This window comes from Littorina saxatilis, linkage group LG2 (assembly GCF_037325665.1).
Source record: "Littorina saxatilis isolate snail1 linkage group LG2, US_GU_Lsax_2.0, whole genome shotgun sequence".
Lineage (NCBI taxonomy): Eukaryota > Metazoa > Mollusca > Gastropoda > Littorinimorpha > Littorinidae > Littorina > Littorina saxatilis.
The window spans coordinates 88,041,200-88,065,095 of record NC_090246.1 but is presented as its reverse complement, the minus strand read 5'-3'; the positions used below and the strand labels follow the sequence as shown (position 1 = coordinate 88,065,095).

Genomic DNA, 23,896 nt, shown 5'->3' with positions numbered 1-23,896 from the left:
TTCAAGGAGTGAACTGTACAAGACATCGCCCAAGCAGGGAAGTGAACTTATGTTATTCGTTAATTGTGCCTTTGCAAGCAAGCAGAATCAAAGTTGGATTCATGAACTTTAGTTACAAAAAAAGCAAAGTTGCTTATCTCCTTCCTCGGTTATCTGTGGACACTAAAATTTAATTGCAAGCCACTTCGAAAGGCTTTATTTGTCAATCTCAAAGGAAGGGAGATGTCGCGTAGTCTATGTGTATTACGTCCCTTGATATGCTAATGAGCATCCGGGGGACTCGAGACCGGGTCGCCATCTTGGTCGCCATCTTGACATCATGTCTGAATAAACACCTTTCCAAACTATCCAACTGTTGAGCTAGTTGTGTGAGTATGACAGCTACATTATGCTAATAGCATAACGCTACAGACGGGTTTACTTCTATCTTTTTTGCCATTGTACGCGAGCGCGCTTTGACTGTCTCCGACGCCATCTTTGGTTTACGAAACGTCAGGAAGTGACGTCAACGGTCTGAAAATAGCCCCAGTCCTGGAGAACTGTCGCTAAACAATGCAATAAAGAATTAATTATTTCTCGTAAATGGTAAGGACTTCAAACCTAAAACTTTGCAGGAAGCTTAATTTATACATCCCCGCAACGATGGGACAAGCCCTGGAAGTAATTAAACTAATTAAATAGGACTATATGTCAGCCTTTAAATACCTTGCTAATATTGTGTCCCCTTTTTATCCCCCCCCCCCCCCCCCCCCGGCCTCCTCCTACAGATTGGTACTTATTCTCCTATTTGTCCAGTGCAATCATGGTTTGCCTCGTCAAAAGAGAAGAAAAAGCCCCACTAATTGCTTACTTTACGAGATGATTGGACAGTCTCCGTGTGTGTGTGTGTGTGTGCGTGCGTTCTTGTGTGTGTGTGTCAGTGTGTGTGTGTGTGTACATTCGTGTGTATATGTTTTTAAACTACGTGTGTGTGTGTGCGTGTCATTTAGTGTAATGAGCTGTCTCTGCACACACATTTCTTCGAAATCACTCTTCGGACGGAGCGAGGTAGGGGTATTAATTCCCAAAACACCGTTCGCCTGGAAAATAGTACCGGGGTTGATGATATAATGCCAATCCCGTCTCTGCCTAGCCCCTCATAACTAAGAACAAACTATTTACTGACACTCATTTGCAAGAAAATGCACTCGGTATCTGCCGAGTTTTTCATACAGCGTGAATGCAGATGGACTGCTAATGAGGTTGTTTACTCTTTACTGACGAGTCGGCAAACATTCTTGGTTGAACACGTTGTAAAAGTAAAAGAGACAACATTGAGGATTGTTCCGTGAGGAAATCGAAGTAGGACGAGCGTAATATGTTTTAGCGTGTGTGTGTGTGTGCGCGTGTGGTTGAACGGTTGAAAACGACGTTAAACACCAAATAAAGAAAAAAAAGAAGAAAAAAAAGTATGTGTGTGTGTGTGTGTGTGTGTGTGTGTGTACGTGCGTGCGTGCGTGCGTGCGTGCATGCGTGCGTGTATTTGTGAGAGAGAGAGAGAGGGTGGGATGGAGAGAGGGAGGAAGAGACCGCCCGCGAGTTAGGGGGAAGAATTTACCCGATGCTCCCCAGCATGTCGTAAGAGGCGACTAACGGATTATGTTTCTCCTTTCACCCTTAAATGTTTCTTGTATAGAATAATTATAGTCAATTTTTGTAAAGATTTTAGTTAAGCAGTATGTAAGAAATGTTAAGTCCTTTGTACGAACTTGCATTCTCCCAGTAAGGTAATATATTGTACTACGTTGCAAGCCCCTGGAGCAAATTTTTGATCAGTGCTTTTGTGAACCAAAAACAATTGACAAGTGGCTCTATCTCCCATCTCCCCCCTTTCCCCGTCGCGATATAACCTTCGTGGTTGAAAACGACGTTAAACACCAAATAAAGAAATAAAGAAAAGGGAGGAAGAGAAAGAGAGACCAACAGTCACAGACCAACACAGAGAGGTCGGAATAGACGCTGGCTTCTTGCATCGGTATGCCTGACTTATCTGCGATCACAAGTAATTGCACTGAGTATGCATGGATCGTTTTTATGTGTGCACGGATGCGGGTGAATGCCCTGCATGTCTGTGTTCACCTGTGCCTTCCTTGTGCTAATGCACTGAATGACATACTCTATACACTCAGCCGTCACACCCGCATTACTTCCCCTTGGAAGCCAGACGGCAGCGACAAGCCTCACACTATATAACAGTGCAACCCTTCGCGTGTGAGCGATCGCGTTCACCACTGCAGGGGTTTTATGCACGGATGAGATGTAAACTACACGCCGTCTACAGCGTAGTCATGACTTCCAAAGTGAAAAGTACTGATCATACCAACACCGGTATGCAAGGCTATGGTTGGCGGAGCGAAACTAGGTGCCACCAAACTGGATTGATACAACTGATCGGTTGTTTAACACAACAAATCTCAATTTCAACTTATCCGACCCCGCGGCTGCGCAGTGGGTGTTGGGTGGCACACAGGTTCGTGTCCTCGGCCAAGCAGGAGTCGCAACACGCACACACCCGGGTAGCGCGACTCTGTTCCTTTGAATTGGGGAAAAAGTGAACCGAATTTCCCAGCGATGGGACAACAAAGTATTGAAAACAAGAAATTCCTCCGAGGTAGGAAAAAAAACCCCGTTGGTCAAAGGGAAATAACCATTCTCACTGCCACCAACTGAGAAGGTTATTTCCCTTTGACCATTAATATGTCCCTCTATAAGTCCTTGTAGAATCTTAATCCACCAATAACTCCCTAACCGTGTGTTTGACTGGTCCCAATTTTTGTAAGGACCGTCTCAGGAATGTATAGAACCTGTTCACCAAGTTTGGTGACGATCGGTCCGTTCATTCTTGAGATCTATATGCGAACACAAGCACACAAACACATCGACCGAATCCTATACACACCCCTATACCGGGGGTGTAATAAAACCTGCCGTGTGCAACGGGGAACCCGGTTACTTTAAGTTTTCCATCCTGCCTTTTTTATTTGCAAAAGTCGTTCGCAGGTGCACCCAGGTAGGCCTGTGGGTTTACCTGGATCAGATGTGCATCGTGCTAATATTTCATATCTCCACCAAGACATTTCTTTGAGATGAACTGAGAGTAGGGGGGGGGGGGGGGGGGGGGGGGCGGGGAGATTGATGTGAAAGTGAGAGGTTTGACTTGAAAGGTAGAGAATGTTATACCTGTTGGTGTGAGGTACATGGTGCACTTACGTAGTGTTTATGCTCCTGTTATTCTCTTTCCTTTTCCGCCTTTCTTTTCGTTATGTTTCATTTCTTCTTCCTTTTTTGAGTCACTTGAGAAAAAGTGACTCTATGTAATCGGTCAGTGTTAGTCTGTCCGGCCGGCCGTCCGGCCGGCCGGCCGGCCGTCCGTAGACACCACCTTAACGTTGGACTTTTCTCGGAAACTATCAAAGCGATCGGGCTCATATTTTGTTTAGTCGTGACCTCCAATGACCTCTACACTTTAACGATGGTTTCGTTGACCTTTTACCTTTTTCAAGGTCACAGGTCAGCGTCAAAGGAAAAATTAGACATTTTATATCTTTGACAAAGTATCTCGGAAACTATCAAAGCGATCGGGCTCATATTTTGTTTAGTCGTGACCTCCAATGACCTCTACACTTTAACGATGGTTTCGTTGACCTTTGACCTTTTTCAAGGTCACAGCTCAGCGTCAAAGGAAAAATTAGACATTTTATATCTTTGACAAAGTTCATCGGATGTGATTGAAACTTTGTAGGATTATTCTTTACATCAAAGTATTTACATCTGTAGCCTTTTACGAACGTTATCAGAAAAACAAGGGAGATAACTAGCCTTTTCTGTTCGGCAACACACAACTTAACGTTGGGCTTTTCTCGGAAACTATAAAAGTGACCGGGCTCAAATTTTATGTGAACGTGACTCATTGTGTTGTGAATAGCAATTTCTTCCTGTCCATCTGATGCCTCATATAATATTCAGAACTGCGAAAGTGACTCGATCGAGCGTTTGCTCTTCTTGTTTTTCTTTTTTTTCTTTTCCTCTTCTCTCTTTCTTTTTTTTTCTTCTTTTTTTTCTCCTATCTTTTTTTTTAATTGTTTTCATCCTCTCTTCTCCTGCTTCATTTCTTCTTCCTTGCTCTGTTCTCATCCTTTCTCAGTATTTCCTCTTTGTTATTTCTTTTCTTTTCAGTAATATGATATGTGCGGGCCAGTGTGCACGCCACGACTGATATTAACATTATTCTTTTTATTTGTTGATGTTATTTAACCGGTTTTTTGGGGGTGTTTTTGGTGAAATGGATTTCCCTACCCAGAATCCAAAATTCTTGATGGTATACAAAGGATTTTGTTCGGGAGGACAACGATCTATGGATGGTTTATTAAAATTATAAAGGGAAGCAAGCGGTTAAAAACGGGCGTCGACAGAGCCAATGAACAGTGATATGAACTTGTAGTTCTGCTGATTCACTTGCGCTTACATTCACATTTGTTTGTGTTGTTGTTAATTTTCTTATTTATTGAGGACGTCCATGGGCATATCTCGTGAAATCAAGTCTCCCCCCCCCCCCCCCCCTCTCTCTCTCTCTCTCTCTCCCTCTTTCCCCCACTCTCTCTCTCCCCCTCTCCCTCTTTCTTTCTCCCCCCTCTTTATTTCTGCCCCCTCTCTCTCTTCCCTCCCTCCCCCTTTCTCTCTCTCGAGTCCGTCCGTCTCTCTGTCTAGCTCTCTCCCTTTCCCTACCCCCCCCCCCCCCCCGTCTCTCTCTCTCTCTCTCTCTCCCTCCCCGTCTCCCTCCCCCCTCTCTCTCTCTCTCTCTCTCTCTCTCTCTCTCTCTCTTCTCTCTCTCCATGATCCAGGGGTATCACAGGAATGCTTTATCAGGCGCCTGTCCTGTTGCGGTTTCAATCCCGGCGTGTATATTGCGGCGGCCACGTATGTAACAGGCACTCGCCTTATTCCGTCTGGACCTCCCGCTTCTGAAAAGGAAAGTGAGGGGGAGGGGGAGGGGGTGCATATAGTACCATCATGACATCTTACTGGCGAAACCCTGCCGCAATGCGGCAACAAGCCACGTGATTGCAGAACATACCCCCCCCCCCCCCCCCCCACCCCGCACAACCACCACCACCACCACCACCTTGCTTCCACTGCATGTACCATTTTATCCCCTCCCCCCCCCCCCCCGCCCCCCCCCCCCCCCCCTCTCATCTATATCGTTACCCCCTCCATCGTAAGTCTCCGCCCCCTCCTTTTCTCATCCCACACCTATCATCGTCCATCTTAATATGCAAGTGATATATCGCTTGTGTTACCCTCTCTCTCACTCTATCTTTCTCTCTCTCTCTCTCTCTCTCTCTCTCTCTCTCTCTCTCTCTCTCTCTCTCTCTCTCTCCGGCTCTCACGCACACGCACACACACACATACACACTCACACACACACACACATACACACATAGACACACACACAGACACACACACACACACACACACACACACACACACACACACACACACACATTACGCCTACACACTCATTTCGCCCTCTGTCCTCTACCCTCACCTCGTGTCATAAAAGCGGGGATGTATGAATCATTCGGTGAGCCTGTCTTGAATTATCGAAATGGTGCTATGACCTGATTACTTCCAAGCCTGTTTTGTTTAAGATGCAGACTCTGCAATTTATGCCATGTCTGCTTCTCATCTGTTCTGTCTTTGATATAACGAATCTGATGAGTGCTATGATGAAAAAAGGCAAGTCACATGCATGGGGAGTCTCTTTTGTGCGTACTGAGTGTTTCAAGTCTTGTAGAGTTTTTTGTGTTTTTGTTTTGTTTTTTGGGTGTCAGATAATAATAGATTGTGCTAGTTTTGTTTTTTGGGTGTCAGATAATAATAGATTGTGCTAGTTTTTGTTTTGTTTTTGGGGTGTCAGATAATAATAGATTGTGCTAGTTTTTGTTTTGTTTTTTGGGTGTCAGATAATAATAGATTGTGCTAGTTTTTGTTTTGTTTTTTTGGGTGTCAGATAATAATAGAGTGTGCTAGTTTTTGTTTTGTTTTTTGGGTGTCAGATAATAATAGATTGTTCTAGTTTTTGTTTTGTTTTTTGGGTGTCAGATAATAATAGATTGTTCTAGTTTTTGCAAGAAGTGGGTGGGAGGGTGGGGATATGGTGAGTGTAACGTGGCAGTGAAAAACAGCAATCACCGAATCTGATGTTTCTGTTTTATGACTGGAATGTGTTTGGACGGAGCAGCTTTGTACCTGTTCATTATTCTTAGTGTTTAATGTCCAAATAGATTGATACAGATGGCAATCGGGTCAGGTCAAGTTTGGGTCAGTAAGTAATTAAATATTGAATTTCGTTCTCTTGAGCGTTTTTTTGTATGAAGCTAGAGCACCTTTTTTTTTTATTCATATATTATGAATTACGAAAGATGAGTCGCATAAGCATTTGTTTTTCGTCTTTAGAGTGTTGGTAGATCACTGTCTCAAGAGAAACATACAAAAATAGCACGAGTTTGAGGAAGGGAAGGCGTACTTCATAACCTAATTCCAACCTTTCCCTGTCAACGAAGAAAAAAACAAATTTGTGGAGCCCGAAGGCGGTGAAGTAGTGAGGAGGAGTTGTGAAGTTTATGTTGCCTAAGGCAAAGGCAAAGCGAAAGGGCCGCGTGGGGGAGACGGGGGGTGGGGGGGGGGGGTTAAAGAGGGAGGGGTCTGTGGATGTTTGTGATTAGATATATGGGTTGCTTTTGCTTTATTTTTCTTTTCTTCAATGATTTGCTTGAGTACGGATTTGTCTTGTTTTTCACCCTTTAGTAAGTGACGGGCGCAGCACGTCGACCTCGAATGTGGTAGGTTCGGGGTTTGATTCGAGACTGCGCCTGGTGTGTTAAGGGTTGAGATTTTGCCGATCTCCGAGTTCAATGTATGTGCAGACCTGCTAGTGCCTTATTCCCCTTCACCCATGCATCCACCCACATCATCGTGTTATTTCCCCTGGGCACAGGCATGCGCTCACTGGGACACGGAACTAACACACGTTAACTCACTCACTCACTCACTCACTCACACACTAATAGACCCTATCGTTATTCCAAACTCTCGCAAGCTCTCGCGGCAAACTTCAAAGCACAGCAGAGCATGCGGGTCGGCTATCTTGCGAGAGCTGCGAATGCCGATGTACAAAGTTATTGCGACCTTCGAAGCGTAACATAGAGCAAATCTCGCGGATATCTCGCGAGAGCTGCTCTGATACCAAACAGGACTATTGACTGACTCACTCCCTATGTGCAGAGTTCAAGGAGGCGTTCTCCCTGTTCGACAAAGATGGGGACGGTACCATCACCACCAGTGAGCTTGGAACAGTCATGCGATCCCTGGGACAGAACCCCACAGAGGCGGAGCTTCAAGACATGATCAACGAGGTCGATGCCGATGGTGAGTAATTCAGTGAGTCAGCAAATCAGTAGGTCGGCCAGATATAATGATGATAATACCACAACGACCAGTTGGCTGCACACAGTCATGCACTCACTGGTACAGAACCCCACGGAGGCGGAGCTACAAGACATGATCCACGAGGTCGATGCCGATGGTGAGTAAGTCAGTGAGTCAGCGAGTCGGTTAGTTCTTACGATCAACGAGGTGGATGTCGATGGTGAGTACTTGCGTTGGTGAGTCAGCCCCAGTGGATATGGCAGGTGAGTCGATGAGTGAGATAATGTGGATGTGTCTGTCGATCGAATCGAACAAAAATGTGTACAGCAATTGCGAGTCACAGAGTCAAGGAATATGGATTTCGATGGCCAATTACTGACGGCCAGGTGGTGCCTGAAGGTACCGATGGTTATATTTGACGCCTTGCATCAGCAACAATGATTAACCCCTTGACTGGCGACAGAATTTAGTTTAATAAATCAATACAAAATCACAACACACAAAGTATGACCAGTAAGACCAAAACCGAGGAAGGGAAGAAATCATCTTGCTGCAAATTCAAAGGGCAACATACAGCGGTTGTTCCCCTTGTCAGAGTATTGATTTTTTTTGGATCTATTAAGCAAAGTATGGAACTGGCAGTTTAAGGGGGACTGAATACAGTTTGAAAAGAATATTGTTTCATAATTATGTAGCAAGTGGTACATAATTATGTTGAATGAATTGACACACTCGGTTATACACAATATTGGCGTGATTGTGTTGCCAGGCAACGGGACGATAGACTTCGAGGAGTTCCTGCATATGATGGCGCGCAAGATGAAGGACACTGACAGCGAGGAGGAGCTGCGGGAAGCCTTCAGGGTCTTTGACAAGGACGGCAACGGGTAGGTTTAGGACCTTTCTTGTGCTGATCAGCTAGAACAACGACTTTTTCAACAGGGCGTGTCATTTTGAAACACCACAAATCCGCGGTCTGAGGCTTCACTCCTGTTGTTTTGAACAGAACATAATAATAGAGCGTAATTATGTCTTTCTAAAAAAGTTATCAGTCGACCTTCCGTCTGTGCCAAAACCATGGACCGAAGTTTGTGACGCAGTTAGACGCAGATGCCTGACGTCATGATGTGTTCCAGATATAGACCTTGGCTTGCGACGAAGTTAGAGGCAAATACATGACGCCATGGTATGTTTCAGGCTAAGACATGAGTTTGTGACGAAGTTTGACGCAGATGCATGACGTCATAACGTTTTCCAAGTTTAGACATGAGTTTGTGACGAAGTTTGGCGCAGATGCATGACGTCGTTACGTGTTCAGGTTAAAGGTGAGTTTGTGACGAAGTTTGACGAAGATGCATTGACGTCATTTTGTGATGCAGGTTTATCAGCGCGGCAGAACTGCGTCACGTGATGACCAACTTGGGGGAGAAACTGACTGACGAGGAGGTGGACGAGATGATCAAAGAGGCCGACCTGGATGGCGACGGCATGGTCAACTATGAAGGTCTGTTTGTCTGTCTGTCTGCTTGCCTGAGTGTTTGTTAGTGTGTATGTGAGTGTCCGGTGATCAAAGGGGCCGACCTGGATGGCCACAGCATGGTCAACTATGAAGGTCGTGCTTGAGTGTTTGGTAGTGTGTATGTGAGTGTCAGGTGATCAAAGAGGCCGACCTGGATGGCGACAGCATGGTCAACTATGAAGGTTTGTTTGTCTGTCCGCTTGCCCGAGTGTTTGTTAGTGTGTATGTGAGTGTCCGGTGATCAAAGAGGCCGACCTGGATGGCGACAGCATGGTCAACTATGAAGGTCTGTTTGTCTGTCCGCTTGCCTGAGTGTGTGTTAGTGTGTAATTATGTGAGTGTCCGGTGATCAAAGAGGCCGACCTGGATGGCGACAGCATGGTCAACTGTAAAGGTCTGTTTGTCTGTTTGTCTGCTTGCCTGAGTGTTTGTTAGTGTGTATGTGAGTGTCCGGTGATCAAAGAGGCCGACCTGGATGGCGACGGCATGGTCAACTGTAAAGGTCTGTTTGTCTGTCTGTCCGCTTGCCTGAGTGTTTGCTAGTGTGTATGTGAGTATGAGGTGGTTATAGACCGACCTGGATGACGACAGCATGGTCTGTTTGTCTGTCTGTCTGCTTGTGCGAGTGTTTGCTAGTGGGTATGTGAGCGTATGTTGATCGATATCCTTCTCGACGGTAAAGCCAGTGTTAGTGTTAGTGTGTGTGTGTGTGTGTGTGTGTGTGTTTGTGTGTGAGTGTGAGTGTGATATGATCAAAGACCGACATCGATGGCGACGGTATTGTCATCTGTGAATGTCTGTTGGTGTGTCTGTCTTCTTGTCTGAATGTTTGTTAGTGTGTATGTTAGTGGGATCTCGTCAAAGAGGCTGTCTTGGGTGATGACGGCATGTTATACAATTAAGATCTGAACTGTCCAATGCTTGATCTGTTTATCTGTCTGTCTTTTGGTTTGTAACTGTGCACACGTGTGTTAGTCACACCAGTTTGACGATGGCTTCGTCAGACGAGGAGGTCAATTGGTAAGCAACTTGTTTTGCCTTTGACCGGCACACGGACTGCTGGATTGTTCAAGGCTGCGTTGTGCGTCTTGATGTGGCTTTTTTTGAAGACCGACGGGTCTGTCTTTGCTTGTGACTCCCTTTTCATGCCAGTTGTTTTTTTAATTTAGTTTTTTTTTTAAGGAGTGGGGAGGGGGGGGGCTGTTTGGTTATTTGCCAGCGTGCGTGTTATGATCTAACAGACCGAAGGAATGACAGACAACGGGTCAGCTGTGTGTGTTTTTATGGTGGTGTCCATGTAATTTACTTTTCCGTCCTATTATCCTGCTGTCTCTCAGGCTGTCTGGAACGATTGTTTTGTATTCTTGTTGAAGCGATACTGTTGTTGCCTTCATATTGCCGAACAACTTTTTCTTCATAACTATTTGACTTAACCTATAATTACTTTGTTTTCGTGCTACAGTGTAACTGACTGACATGTTACAATCTCTGCAGTATCTAAGAGAGAGAAAAAAAATGTGGAAGTGTTTTTTTCTTGATTGAAAAGACGTTGTTTTGATGCTGACAAATATCACTATGCATGGTGTTTAATCAAACGTTGCTATGTTGTACTGCTGTTTGTGTTTGCCTCTCCGAAAGTGCTAATCAACTTCTGTTTGTTTTTGGTTAATACACTTGTTATGTCTTTTCTCTCGTTGCTTATATCAGCATGGAACAAAGAACAATCTGAACAAAGAGCAACAACAACAACAACAACATTTAAAAAACATTTAAAACGAAAATCAACCCGGTGTTGTCGAAAGCAATTTGGCGAACTTTAACATCTTTCTCCGTTTTAAGGAGAAAAGCTTCAAGTGACATCTTTAACAATAAAGACAATTGTCTTGAGACATTTTAAACACTTAAAAGAGAAAGCTCATTGTTGCTGCTGATGGGGACTCGCCATTCTAATCGTTTTTGTAGGAGCACATCATTGAACAAGTCGCGTAAGGCGAAATTACTACATTTAGTCAAGCTGTGGAACTCACAGAATGAAACTGAACGGACTGCATTTGTTCACAATGACCGTAGTCCGCCGCTAGTGCAAAAGGCAGTGAAAGTGACAAGCCTGTACATGTTTAGCGCGGTAGCGGTTGCGCTGTGCTGCATAGCACGCTTTACTGTACCTCTCTTCGTTTTAACTTTCTGAGCGTGTTTTTAATCCAAACATATATCATATCTATATGTTTTTGGAATCAGGAACCGTCAAGGAATAAGATGAAATTGTTTCTAAAACGATTTCGGAAATTTAATTTTAATAATAATTTTTATATTTTTAATTTTCAGAGCTTGTTTTTAATCCGAATATAACATATTTATATGTTTTTGGAATCAGAACATAATGAAGAATAACATAAAAGTAATGTTGGATCGTTTTATAAAAAAATAATTTTAATTACAATTTTCCGATTTTTAATGACCAAAGTCATAAATTAATTTGTAAGCCTACATGCTCAAATGCAATACCGAAGTCCGGCCTTCGTGGAAGATTGCTTGGCCAAAATTTCAATCAATTTGATTGAAAATTGAAGGTGTGACAGTTCCGCCTCAAATTTTACAAAAAGCCGGATATGACGTCATAAAAGACATTTATCGAAAAAATGAAAATAACGTCTGGGGATATCATACCCAGGAACTCTCATGTAAAATTTAATAAAGATCGGTCCAGTAGTTTACTCTGAATCGCTCTACACATACACACGCACAGACACACACATACATACACCACGACCCTCGTCTCGATTTCCCCCTCTATGTTAAAACATTTAGTCATAACTTGACTAAATGTAAAAAGAGAATAATTGGGGGGCCCGGTAGCTCAGCTGGTAGAGCACTGGACTTGTGATCGGAAGTTGCAGGTTCGAATTCGGGCCGGGACGGACACGGGTCAACTTTATGTGCAGACCCAGAGACGGAAGCCATGTCCCACCCCCGTGTCACCACAATGGCACGTAAAAGACCTTGGTCATTCTGCCATAAGTGCAGGTGGCTGAATACACCTAAACACGCAGACACCTGGGTAGCGCGACTCCCTTGCTGCTAGCTTTCCACTAGGAGGAAGCGACCCGAATTTCCCAGCGATGGGATTAATAAAGTAATGAAAATGAAAATGAAAATGAAATAATAATTTAGGAATGAAATGCGTTTGAGCTTCTATAAGCTAGACATTTGTTAGATATTTTAGGCTCTTTGACAGATTCAAAATAAAAGTCGTATGAATCATAGCTTTAGAGCTGGACTAAAATAAATCATAATGATCTTGTTGCGTGTACATTTCTGACACATTCAGCTTAAGTTTTGATTGTCACCTGGTTTGGAACAGGAATTCTGCATTTGGTCCAAAATGCGCGAAAGACATTAAAAAGAATTTTACACAATTCCAGACAAATTCAACATTGAGATGGAAGTGTCGAATCCTGGCTTTCTTGTTTTACAAGTCGATATAGATTGCTATGATTGTAGTATTGTTTTCAATCACTTATATTCGTTTGAAGCAAAACCGGCTCTTTGACATTCATTGGCAAAAACATATCCGACAATAGCTATAAAACTAGACTGCCCAAAAGTGGATTTGTACACACACAAAAAAGAACAAACAAGTCTCGTAAGGCGAAATTACTACATTTAGTCAAGCTGTGGAACTCACAGAAGGAAACTGAACGCACTGCGTTTTTTCACAATGACCGTAGTCTGGCCGCTTGTGCATAACGGAGTGAAACTGACGAGCCTGTTCAGCGCGGTAGTGGTTTCGCTGTGCTGCATAGCACGCTTTTCTGTACCTCTCTTCGTTTTAACTTTCTGAGCGTGTTTTTAATCCAAACATATCATATCTATATGTTTTTGGAATCAGGAACCGACAAGGAATAAGATGAAAGTGTTTTTTTAATCGATTTCGGAAATTTAATTTTGATCCTAATTTTTATATTTTTAATTTTTAGAGCTTGTTTTTAACCCAAATATAACATATTCATATGTTTTTGGAATCAGGAAATGATGTAGAATAAGATGAACGTAAATTTGGATCGTTTTATATAAAAAAAAATGGTTACAATTTTCAGATTTTTAATGGCCAAAGTCATTAATTAATTTTTAGGCCACCAAGCCGAAATGCAATACCGAAGTCCGGCCTTCGTCGAAGATTGCTTTACAAAAATTTCAATCAATTTGACTGGAAAATGAGGGTGTGACAGTGCCGCCTCAACTTTTACAAAAAGCCGGATATGACGTCATTAAAAGTATTATCGAAGAAAAGAAAAAAACGTCCGGGGATATCATTCCCAGGAACTCTCATATCAAATTTCATCAAGATCGGTCCAGTAGTTTGGTCTGAATCGCTCTACACACACACACGCACAGACACACACACGCATACACACACACACACACACACACACACACACACACACACACACACACGCACACGCACACGCACACACACCACGACTCTCGTCTCGATTCCCCCTCTATGTTAAAACATTTAGTCAAAACTTGACTAAATGTAAAAAGAAGAAAAAAGTGGATTTGTAACATTGTCCCAATATAATGTATGTATGATGTTGTCGTGCTTGCCTCACAATACTAACCAGCCTCCTTTGCCTGTTGCAGATTTCATGGGATTTTCCACCCAGTTACTGACTAAACAAATCAAGCCGCGATAAGGCAGGCCCATGGGCGCGCTTCCAGCAAGCGGCCCTGCTTGCCGTGCTCAGATTTTGACATCTCACCTGCTAACATTGCCCCCTTTTCCCTGCCCCCTGGACTCAGTCTTGACACGGGAGATCGAGACTGGCCTATGTTGTGCGTCGTCTCGGATGACTGTGTAATCAATCATCTTCCTCTACTCATTTACGTGTTCCCCAATCTTCCCTGCAAGCTGTGAAGACTCGAGAATGATGAGCATCTCTTCAATGCATCCACATTCCTTTGTATTCCCCATTCCCCCTTACCAAGTTCTTTGCCCCGAAAGACGGACAAAGACTCGAACAAAACTAATCCATGTCACGTGACCCTTTGCAGACCTCTGTCCCAGCCTCCCCTACAAGCAAAGGTCTTGGAGCAGCCATGGCTAAAAAAAACGGCCCGGGAGGGGAGGCTGATGCTATGTGAATATTGGTTTGCATTATAAACTCTGCGAGGAATTGCGGGATCATCTTCATCGCACCCTTCCCATTTCCCCAACTGAGCAACCAAGACTCGAAACCAAGACTTGGATCTGGCTGACGAGAAATGGAGGGAAGACAGGTGTTATGTGGATGTTGTTTTGCATCATGGTGTATATAATCAGCTGACTCCTGCAAAAATGTGAAGATCTTCCCATTCAATCCCCATTTCTCCTACCGAGAACAGCCGAAAATGGAAAGCAAGACGTGTAATGTGGTCCTGGACACAGGCATAGACACATTCCTTCATGTCTGTGGGTCCTGAGAAAATGATGTTATGTGATTGTTGTCTTGCATCGTGGTGTATTTAATCATCTGCCTCTGCCTGTGACGAGCATGTGCGTGTTGCCAAGGCTACTCGAAGCGTGTTGCACGTGCCAGCTTCTATAACAAGGACAGTGCCGTGAAACTGACTGGCTGGTGATGACACGAAGGAACACAATCATGTCCTCGGCCCTGTGATTACGAGTTTTGGATTGCTGTTCTTTTGCTCTCCTGGAAAAATAGTGTGTGAGGCGAGAGGAGGACGATGTATATAAATGTGATGTTCACATGTGTAATTTGGTTTAACCCAAGTAAAGGTGTGTGTTTGTGTATGTGTGTGTGTGTGTGTGTGTGTGTGTTCGTGTGTGTAGTGTGTGTGTGTGTGTGTGTGTGTGTGTGTGTGTGTGTGTGTGTGTGTGTGTGTGTGTGTGTTGTTGCTTTTAGTTATTCAGCCTCCCACACAGGCCAAATGTTCAAGTAAATTGTGGCTCTGTCGTTCGATTATATAATGTGATGTACTGATGTAAATAAACGTTGAACGGTCCCCGTGTAGATACAATTTATAAAAGGGTTTTCACTATTACGTACGGCATGTATCACGTTTAATGTTAATCAAGTTAGATGTGATCGAATTCGAGACAGTTCGTAACCTTCATTTTGAATTTGACGGATCGGTGGTTTTTTTTATAAGTCTCAACCGATAAAGCCTTTTGATTAAACTCGATTGACTACTTGAAAAAGTCTTGCTTGACTCGACAGAACTCAAAATAACGTGTTGTCAAAAACAATACAAAACACGGTATGATGCAAGATGATGCAATACACAAGATTTCTTGACATTTGAATCACACAAGACACGAAAGCTCGATGGCAAAGACTTTGACAGAATGAGGGATGTCAATTGACAATCGTAGTCGGCGAATCTCGACGAAACTTATTTCAAATCGCCGAATTCTTCGCCGTCATTTCGTCAGAATAGACGATGTTCGGAACTAAATCTGTCGGGTTTGTATGGGTTGTGAAAGAGTGAATGCCCTTGCTTTTTCAGGGACAACTACGTTTACACGTGCTCCTGTCCCCGTGTTTCAAACACATCCCTCGCTAGTGATTGGCCCCTCCAATGTTTGTCCCCGTGTTTCAGACACACCTGTGGCTAGTGATTGTTCCCTCCAATGTTTGTCCCCGTGTTTCAGACACACCTGTGGCTAGTGATTGTTCCCTCCAATGTTTGTCCCCGTGTTTCAGACATACCTGTGGCTAGTGATTGTTCCCTCCAATGTTTGTCCCCGTGTTTCAGACATACCTGTGGCTAGTGATTGTTCCCTCCAATGTTTGTCCCCGTGTTTCAGACATACCTGTGGCTAGTGATTGTTCCCTCCAATGTTTGTCCCCGTGTTTCAGACACACCTGTGGCTAGTGATTGTTCCCTCCAATGTTTGTCCCCGTGAACGCAAGGGCATTCACTCTTTCACAACTCATACAAACCCCACATAGTTATTTTCGGAATTCGTCTAGTGTACACCTTTTTAAAGATTTAGGAAAGTTGGCCCCCATTTCCCATACCAAGGTGTAAAGTCCTGAGCAGCGAAGACTCGAAAACATGACACGGAACTTGGATCTGACTGACGAGAAATGAAGGGAAGACGATTTAGGAAAGTTTACTCAGCATAGCTGCCAACCCTCCCGGATTTTCCGGGAATCTCTTGAAGTTTACAACTTCTCCCTGCCTGCTCATATTCAAGACTAAGCGGTCCCCCTGGACCCCCTGGCTCCTGGATTTTGCCTTAAGAAGGTTGGCAGCTATGGTTTAGTCTAAAAGTTAAGTCGGCTGTAAATACTTCACCCCCGAAAATATAGCCAAAATGTGAGGAACTTTTACAATTTCATGACAATCAAAACGTCACGCTCAAAAGTCAGCAAAAAAGGACGATACACGAAGACGCAAGACGTAACAACAAAAGTCCACACAATGCTGTTCAGTACAGTACAGCAAAACGACACTGCGGAAAACAGAAAATGTGATATAACACAATACAAACCAGACTTTGAATTCCATCTACATTTGTTATTTATCTTAAAAGTTCCGAGGGTATTAAGTTCCTTGCCTATATCCATCGAAAATTGAATGCATTTCAAAAGAGCAGAGCCTGTCAAATAAAACATAAAATTCAGAGAAACAGTCGTGAACGATTGAGTCTTTTTAAATCTACCGGATAGGGACTGTGCATCGCACAAAGCTGAGAAAAGAGATGTAGAAAGATAAGTGACGTTGGTGGTTTTTTGAGTCACTTGAGAAAAAGTGACTCTATGTAATCGGTCAGTGTTAGTCTGTCCGGCCGGCCTTCCGGCCGGCCGGCCGTCCGGCCGTCCGGCCGGCCGGCCGTAGACACCACCTTAACGTTGGACTTTTCTCGGAAACTATCAAAGCGATCGGGCTCATATTTTGTTTAGTCGTGACCTCCAATGACCTCTACACTTTAACGATGGTTTCGTTGACCTTTGACCTTTTTCAAGGTCACAGGTCAGCGTCAAAGGAAAAATTAGACATTTTATATCTTTGACAAACTTTTCTCGGAAACTATCAAAGCGATCGGGCTCATATTTTGTTTAGTCGTGACCTCCAATGACCTCTACACTTTAACGATGGTTTCGTTGACCTTTGACCTTTTTCAAGGTCACAGGTCAGCGTCAAAGGAAAAATTAGACATTTTATATCTTTGACAAAGTTCATCGGATGTGATTGAAACTTTGTAGGATTATTCTTTACATCAAAGTATTTACATCTGTAGCCTTTTACGAACGTTATCAGAAAAACAAGGGAGATAACTAGCCTTTTCTGTTCGGCAACACACAACTTAACGTTGGGCTTTTCTCGGAAACTATAAAAGTGACCGGGCTCAAATTTTATGTGAACGTGACTCATTGTGTTGTGAATAGCAATTTCTTCCTGTCCATCTGATGCCTCATATAATATTCAGAACTGCGAAAGTGACTCGATCGAGCGTTTGCTCTTCTTGTTTTTACAACTTATTGCAAAAGTAGAGCGCTTTTTTGTTTGTTTGTTTGCTTAACGCCCAGCCGACCACGAAGGGCCATATCAGGGCGGTGCTGCTTTGACATATAATTATAACGCGCGCCACACACAAGACAGAAGTCGCAGCACAGGCTTCATGTCTCACCCAGTCACATTATTCTGACACCGGACCAACCAGTCCTAGCACTAACCCCATAATGCCAGACGCCAGGCGGAGCAGCCACGAGATTGCCAATTTTAAAGTCTTAGGTATGACCCGGCCGGGGTTCGAACCCACGACCTCCCGATCACGGGGCGGACGCCTTACCACTAGGCCAACCGTGCCGGTATTAGAGTGCTTACTTCTCTTTGTTTCTCTGATCTTGAAATAGCGCTCTGCATCATTCGTTGGAGATTCTCATTGCAAAAGTGTAACCCGTTACCGTGCAACTAACCACGAGACCAAGTTTGTTCGTGTGAGTGTTCAGTAACTGAAATGACCAATGGGTGTACTGTGCTTGTCAGAATACAGATTCACTGGATGTCAATCACGAAGAAAATAATTTTTCGCGTGAGAGCGAACTCCATTTTGAAAATGATGTGATATGCACAAAGGGCACAGTGGGTTTGCGGAGGCTTTTGCGAGCGAAGCATTACAGGGTTGATTGTCTAGCTGTATTTTCACTCTCCATAACCCCCCCCCCCCCCCCCCACCCCACCCACCCACCCTTAATCAGGGCAAAACGTTTCCTTGGTACCAAGGCCAAATGTCTACCCTTTGCGGACCTGTTTCGTCTTTGTAAAGGAAACGTGTACACTTGTATATGGAAATGGTCACTTGTAAGGTTGATCTTCATTGGTAAGATAAATCCGAACCTATCCCCCCCCCCCCTCCCTGTCCCAAACCACGGCCCACCACCCTATTTCGTCCTGTTCCGCAAAAAAAATGAGTTGCGCGAAGTGTGTGTGTATGTGTGTGTGTGTGTGTGTGTGTGTGTGTGCTCTTGCGTTCGTGTGTGTGTGTGTGTGTGTGTGTGTGTGTGTGTGTGTGTGTGTGTGTGTGTGTGTGTGTGCTTGCGTTTGTGCCTGCCTGCCTGCGAGTGTGTGTGTTTGTGTGTGTGTGTTCGTGCGTGCGTCCGGGTGTGAGTGTGTGTGTGTGTATGTGTTTGTGTGGTCTACAAGAGTTCCACACGACACCCTGTGTTTTACATAATGTTGATCTCCTGTTAGACTGCCAAGGGGCGCGGTTGAATTTAAATTTAAATTGTTCGGTTACCTTTTCTTTGAGCCCATGAATTCATTTTCAAGGCAACTCGTTTGAGGATGCAGAACATATCATTTTGTGTGTTGTTGAGCAAGCCATGTGATTGGTTGATTGCTCTGTCAGTCAAAGTATGAGGCAGGCGATTGATTGGTTGCTCAGTCAGTCAAGTTGCATATCATTGGCCAATCATATATTGCTTTGTTTTTTCCCCACATTTCACATTTTGCGACGGGCATGATGTATATATATGTACTTTGGAGATGTATTTATTTGGAAGGTTGGATTTTGTACGTTTATAAAAACGCGTTTGGATCATATGTACTTGTTCATGACACCAGTTTTTACCAGCCGCTATTGTGATGGTGTTTGTACAAAAATCAAAAGCAAAATTGTTTGCACCAATATTCAACTTTCCTTTGTCTCCGATTTTGATGTCGTTGTTGTTGTCGCGTTAGTGTGTGTGTGTACAAGATACAAGATACAAGATACAAGAAATGTTATCGTCCTCATCAATACAAGGAAATTTGGCATGTGTGTGGCAAGACATAATACACTGATACATAGACATTTACAAAGCAACAACTGAAGTTCAATATCAGCACACCCTTACGCACACATACCCACTACTTCAGACACACAGGCTACATGTGCCCCTCGGACGTACGCAACCCACAATTCACCCAGCCATACAACTCCACATGCACTTACTCATTCATGCAGCACTCTAGCGCCCGGCCATGCACAACTCACACACTGGAACCCTCGTACGGCTACATATGACACCCGCACAAACATCACAGCCTCAAACATCGTACTAGATCTACAACTAACAAGCATATATCCACTATCAAACACCGAATACATCATCACACATTACATCATAACATATTGCATTATAACACACGCACAAACATTACAACATCAAACATCGTACTATAATCTACAACTAACAAACAATCATACACTATCAAACACCAAATATATCATCGTACATTAAATTACGCGTGTGTGTGTGTGTGTGTGTGTGTGTGTGTGTGTGTGTGTGTGTGCATGAGCCTTTGTGAGTGTGGACGTGTGTGTGTGTGTCCGTTTGTCTCTGTGTTTGTCTGTCAATCCGTGATTATATGTGTGTGTGTGTGTGTGTGAGTGTGTGTGTGTGTGTGTGTGTGTGTGTGTTTTTGTGTTTCCGTATGTCTATGTCTGTCCGTCAGTCCGTGTGTGTGTGTAAGTGTGTGTGTTTGCGTGTGTGGGTATGTGTGTCTTGATGTGTGTGTATTGATGTGTGTCCGTCTGTATCTATGTCTGTCTGTCAGTCTGTGTTTATGCGTGTGTGTATGTGTGTGTGTAATCAGATATGTGCTCCTCGATGATTCATGTTGAATATAATGTTCCAACACTTTGTGTGTTTAACGAATGCAAGTTTTGCTAAAACGAAGTAACGCACTTTAACCAAGGGCGGTGTGCTGTGTCAAATGTTCAACCCTTAGTCGTGAGTTTTATCACTTATTCAATAAAGAAAGGAAACTCCTGTGTGTATATATGTGTGTGGATGTGAATGTGTGTGTCGTGTCTGTCTGTCTGTCTGTTTGTCTGTCTATCTGTCTGTCTGTCTGTCTGTTTGTCTGTGTTTTGGGGATTTTTTTCTTCTTTTTTTTTTGCGATTCTCAGAGAATATTTATGTGTCGATGCTCATAGTTAAACCATTCACACACACACACACACACACACACACACACACACACACACACACATACCCACACACACACACACACACACATCACACACACACACACATCACACACACACCTCTCTCTCTCTCTCTCTCTCTCTCTCTCTCTCTCTCTCTCTCTCTCTCTCTCTCTCTCTCTCTCTCTCTCTCTCTCTCTCTCAGACACACACACACACATGTTTTTTTTTTTTTTTTTTTTTTTTTTCAATTCTGTTTTTTGTCAGAGGCAAAGCTATCAGTTCGCATGGAATGTTTACTACTCGGTTCTATTTTTGTTAATGGAAAAGCTTCCATTTTAATGTCATCTTTTAATGGATAATAATATTGTTATTGTTATTGTTATCATTACTGGTCGATTACTAAAATTAGATTAAATTTTGAACACATTGGTGAGAAATTACTGCAGCTTCAAGTGCACTGTTTTGTAAAGTTATGGTTTGGTGCACGTTTTAGGTGTGGAAAATGCCAAAAACCCTCAGCTTCAGGGGGCAACGCCCCCTGACCCCGCATTATTTTCCTCCTTTTTGATGATTTCCTGTTCCCATGTCTGATTAGGTTTTTAATTGAAAAGTTGCACCTCTGATATTAACACTCTTCTTTTTCGTTTCAGAATTCGTCACAATGATGACCGCGAAATAGCCCTTCTGCTGACTACATCCGTCCACTTTCAACCACAATGACGTATATTTCATCAGACAATGTGCTACCTTTCAAACTCATACACTTCTTCAAGTGCCAAATTGTATTTCTTGTATTTCCCTTCGGATCTCATTTATACCTTTGTTTATTTGTTTTCCTTCTCTGGAGAGAAAATCGATTTTTTTTTTTTTTTACATATCTAGAGCTTTTCGTAATGTGTTATTGATATAAGCAGATTCGCGATCGTCGATAACGATTGTTCATGGTGTTGTGTAATTTTTAAATTTAGAAAGGAATTGTTATGTAAGACACTTTCAAACGAGCTATCTTTCGCGGATGCATTTACTGTGCAAACAACTCTAAATATGGCAAAAGTGTCACATGATAATCAACTTTGTCACGACGTGATCTTAACAAAATGGCTACGGAGCAGACGATTTTTTCCGTAACCAGTTGGGAGTGATGCAACAATATCACGGTCTTCTTCCCGCAGCAGTCTCAAAATTTCGACTTGTTTTGACCTTAGAACGATGTCTTTATCATAACTGTGAAGAACAGAACGGAGATCACTGTCGAAGTCGGCCATTCTACAATTACGTTCGTCTTTCGTCTGTTATTAGAAACATTAGCGAAAAACATATGGGAGATAACTCTGAATTCTTGTTTTGTGAAAAAGATTTCCTTTTAATGCGCGTAGTAATTATTCATCCTGCCAGAGAGACCAGAGCGATAGCAAGGACTGATGATTATCAGACTGAGCTAACTGAAGAAAAACAACACCTCTTGAAAGATAAAACGGAAACATAATGGGCTCTCTTTTATCTCTTATTTATGTTTGTTGTTTTTGGAAAATGAATTTAATAATCGATAACTTTTATCAGTACCAACGGACTGCTATAATGTCCCTCAAAGACAAGGGAAGCAATTATGATACGAAGGTCAGCTGAGCAGTTGTTACCTCCCTTATTTAAGCAAACAACCGTTCGATTCTCTTTCCTGAAGACGAGGTCGGTTATTTTGAGAAAGAGAGATTGTTGGCTCGTGCTTTGGCTTGACATTAGAGAACGGAAAATTACGTCCTAACGATTCATCGATTATTACAAAAGCATTATTGTTATTTATTTATTATTTTGATGTTTACTTTTTCCGTTTTTCTTTTCTTCTATTCTATTCTAAGTTATGTTTTTATGTACTTTCTTTAATTAGGAATGAAGCCACACTGATAATTATACTCTTGACAAACAGAACTGTGTCCTGCATTGCACAATGCTTTTTCTCCAAGTTCTAATCTGAAGAAGAAACCCGTCACATAGTTCTTTCTCTGTTCACAGATCTATTTCTTGACTTGTTATTTTGTTTTTTAATGTATGTATTTACTTATCGATTAATTCATCCGTTTATTTCCAATTTTTTCCATTTTTTTTATTGTACACACTTTTTTATGAAAATGAACCGACTCACTCTTGATCAAAAATTAAAAATAAACTTTTATATTGTGAGTTTCATAATATAATGCTCTTACTTTAATTTCAAATGTGAACAGAGAATCATCAAACATTGATCTATTTGATTTCCATTTTTCTCCTTTATTTGTCTTTATCTATTAAAGTATTCATCCGCTGCCAACTCCTCATTCCTTAATCTACACCGTCACCAACCGAATAAGATCCGTTACCAAGGTATTCACGCCGTAGACGGTGGCTGCACTGGGGAATTGCCTCCGCACTAACTTTCACCGATGAAGAGCAACACGCCGGGTGAGTTTCTGCACAAAATCGTCTCTGTTTTCTCCAAAATGACATATCATCACAATACTGGCGTTTGTACTTCGACCTAAGGTGTTATAGCATCCCATCATCGATTTTATTCTTTTCTTCGATGCATTTGTTAACGTTGAGCTTCGATTATTTATGCTTTTCTTGCAAAGCCGCAAAATCGATCAGTCGTGGTACAGATTCAAGAATTACGCTCCAACCGCGTGACTTTGGATGACACAACTTGGACCGCATGTCAACTAATAAACAATAATGATATTCCAATAGACTGCAGTTTGATTGATAATCTTGATTTTCCGTAATAACTGTGGGAAGTCAGACTTTACGCAAACTTTGCAAGAAAAGCATAAATAATCGAAGCTCAACGTTAACAAATGCATCGAAGAAAAGAATAAAATCGATGATGGGATGCTATAACACCTTAGGTCGAAGTACAAACGCCAGTATTGTGATGATATGTCATTTTAGAGAAAACAGAGACGATTTTGTGCAGAAACTCACCCTGCGTGTTGCTCTTCAGCAGTGTAAGTTAGTGCGTAGGCTATTCCTAATGCAGCCACCGTCTACGGCGTAGTATTGAATAGGTTTTGAGGCGCTGTGCGTCTCCTTTTAAGTCCATTGTCGACTGTCGATGCAATTTTCAATTTTGAATAATATGTCAATGTCTCGCTTTTAAGTTCGTTGTCTTTTTTTCATATCATTTCGTTTATATTTACTATGCTAAACCAAAGCAGATTGATCCGATTTCAAGACATAAAAAACACGTGCGAGCGTACACACACACACACGAACACACACGCACGCACGCACACACGAACACACACACACACACGCACACACACATAAATATACTTGCTTACTTTCTTATCAGCGAATGGGTTGATCCCGGTCTCTCTCGCTGGATTTATAGTCTAGTCTGCTATGATTTTCATTTGTTCTTCCTTCCTTCCCAAGTTTTCTGCAAATCTTTTTTTCGATACTTCCCATCAGCAATATTCACTAAACAAAAAAAAATGAACATTATCATT

At 42.7% G+C, this 23,896-nt stretch overlaps 1 protein-coding gene across 3 annotated transcripts in view; it reads left to right on the top strand.

The window, feature by feature from the left end:
- Positions 1-23,253, top strand: part of LOC138960057 (calmodulin-like) — a 127,204-nt gene extending 103,951 nt beyond the window's left edge. For 2 of the 3 annotated variants that reach the window (XM_070331775.1, XM_070331777.1), the window contains exons 3-6: positions 7,324-7,467; positions 8,237-8,354; positions 8,847-8,971; positions 13,631-15,188. In XM_070331775.1, coding sequence (XP_070187876.1) covers positions 7,324-7,467; positions 8,237-8,354; positions 8,847-8,971; positions 13,631-13,683 — 440 coding nt within the window. In that variant the 3' untranslated portion in view covers positions 13,684-15,188. Of the gene's footprint in view, positions 1-7,323; positions 7,468-8,236; positions 8,355-8,846; positions 8,972-13,630; positions 15,189-21,064 lie in introns of those variants that run through there. The other variant, XM_070331776.1, reaches the window with a different exon arrangement.
- Positions 23,254-23,896: the final 643 nt, after the last annotated feature.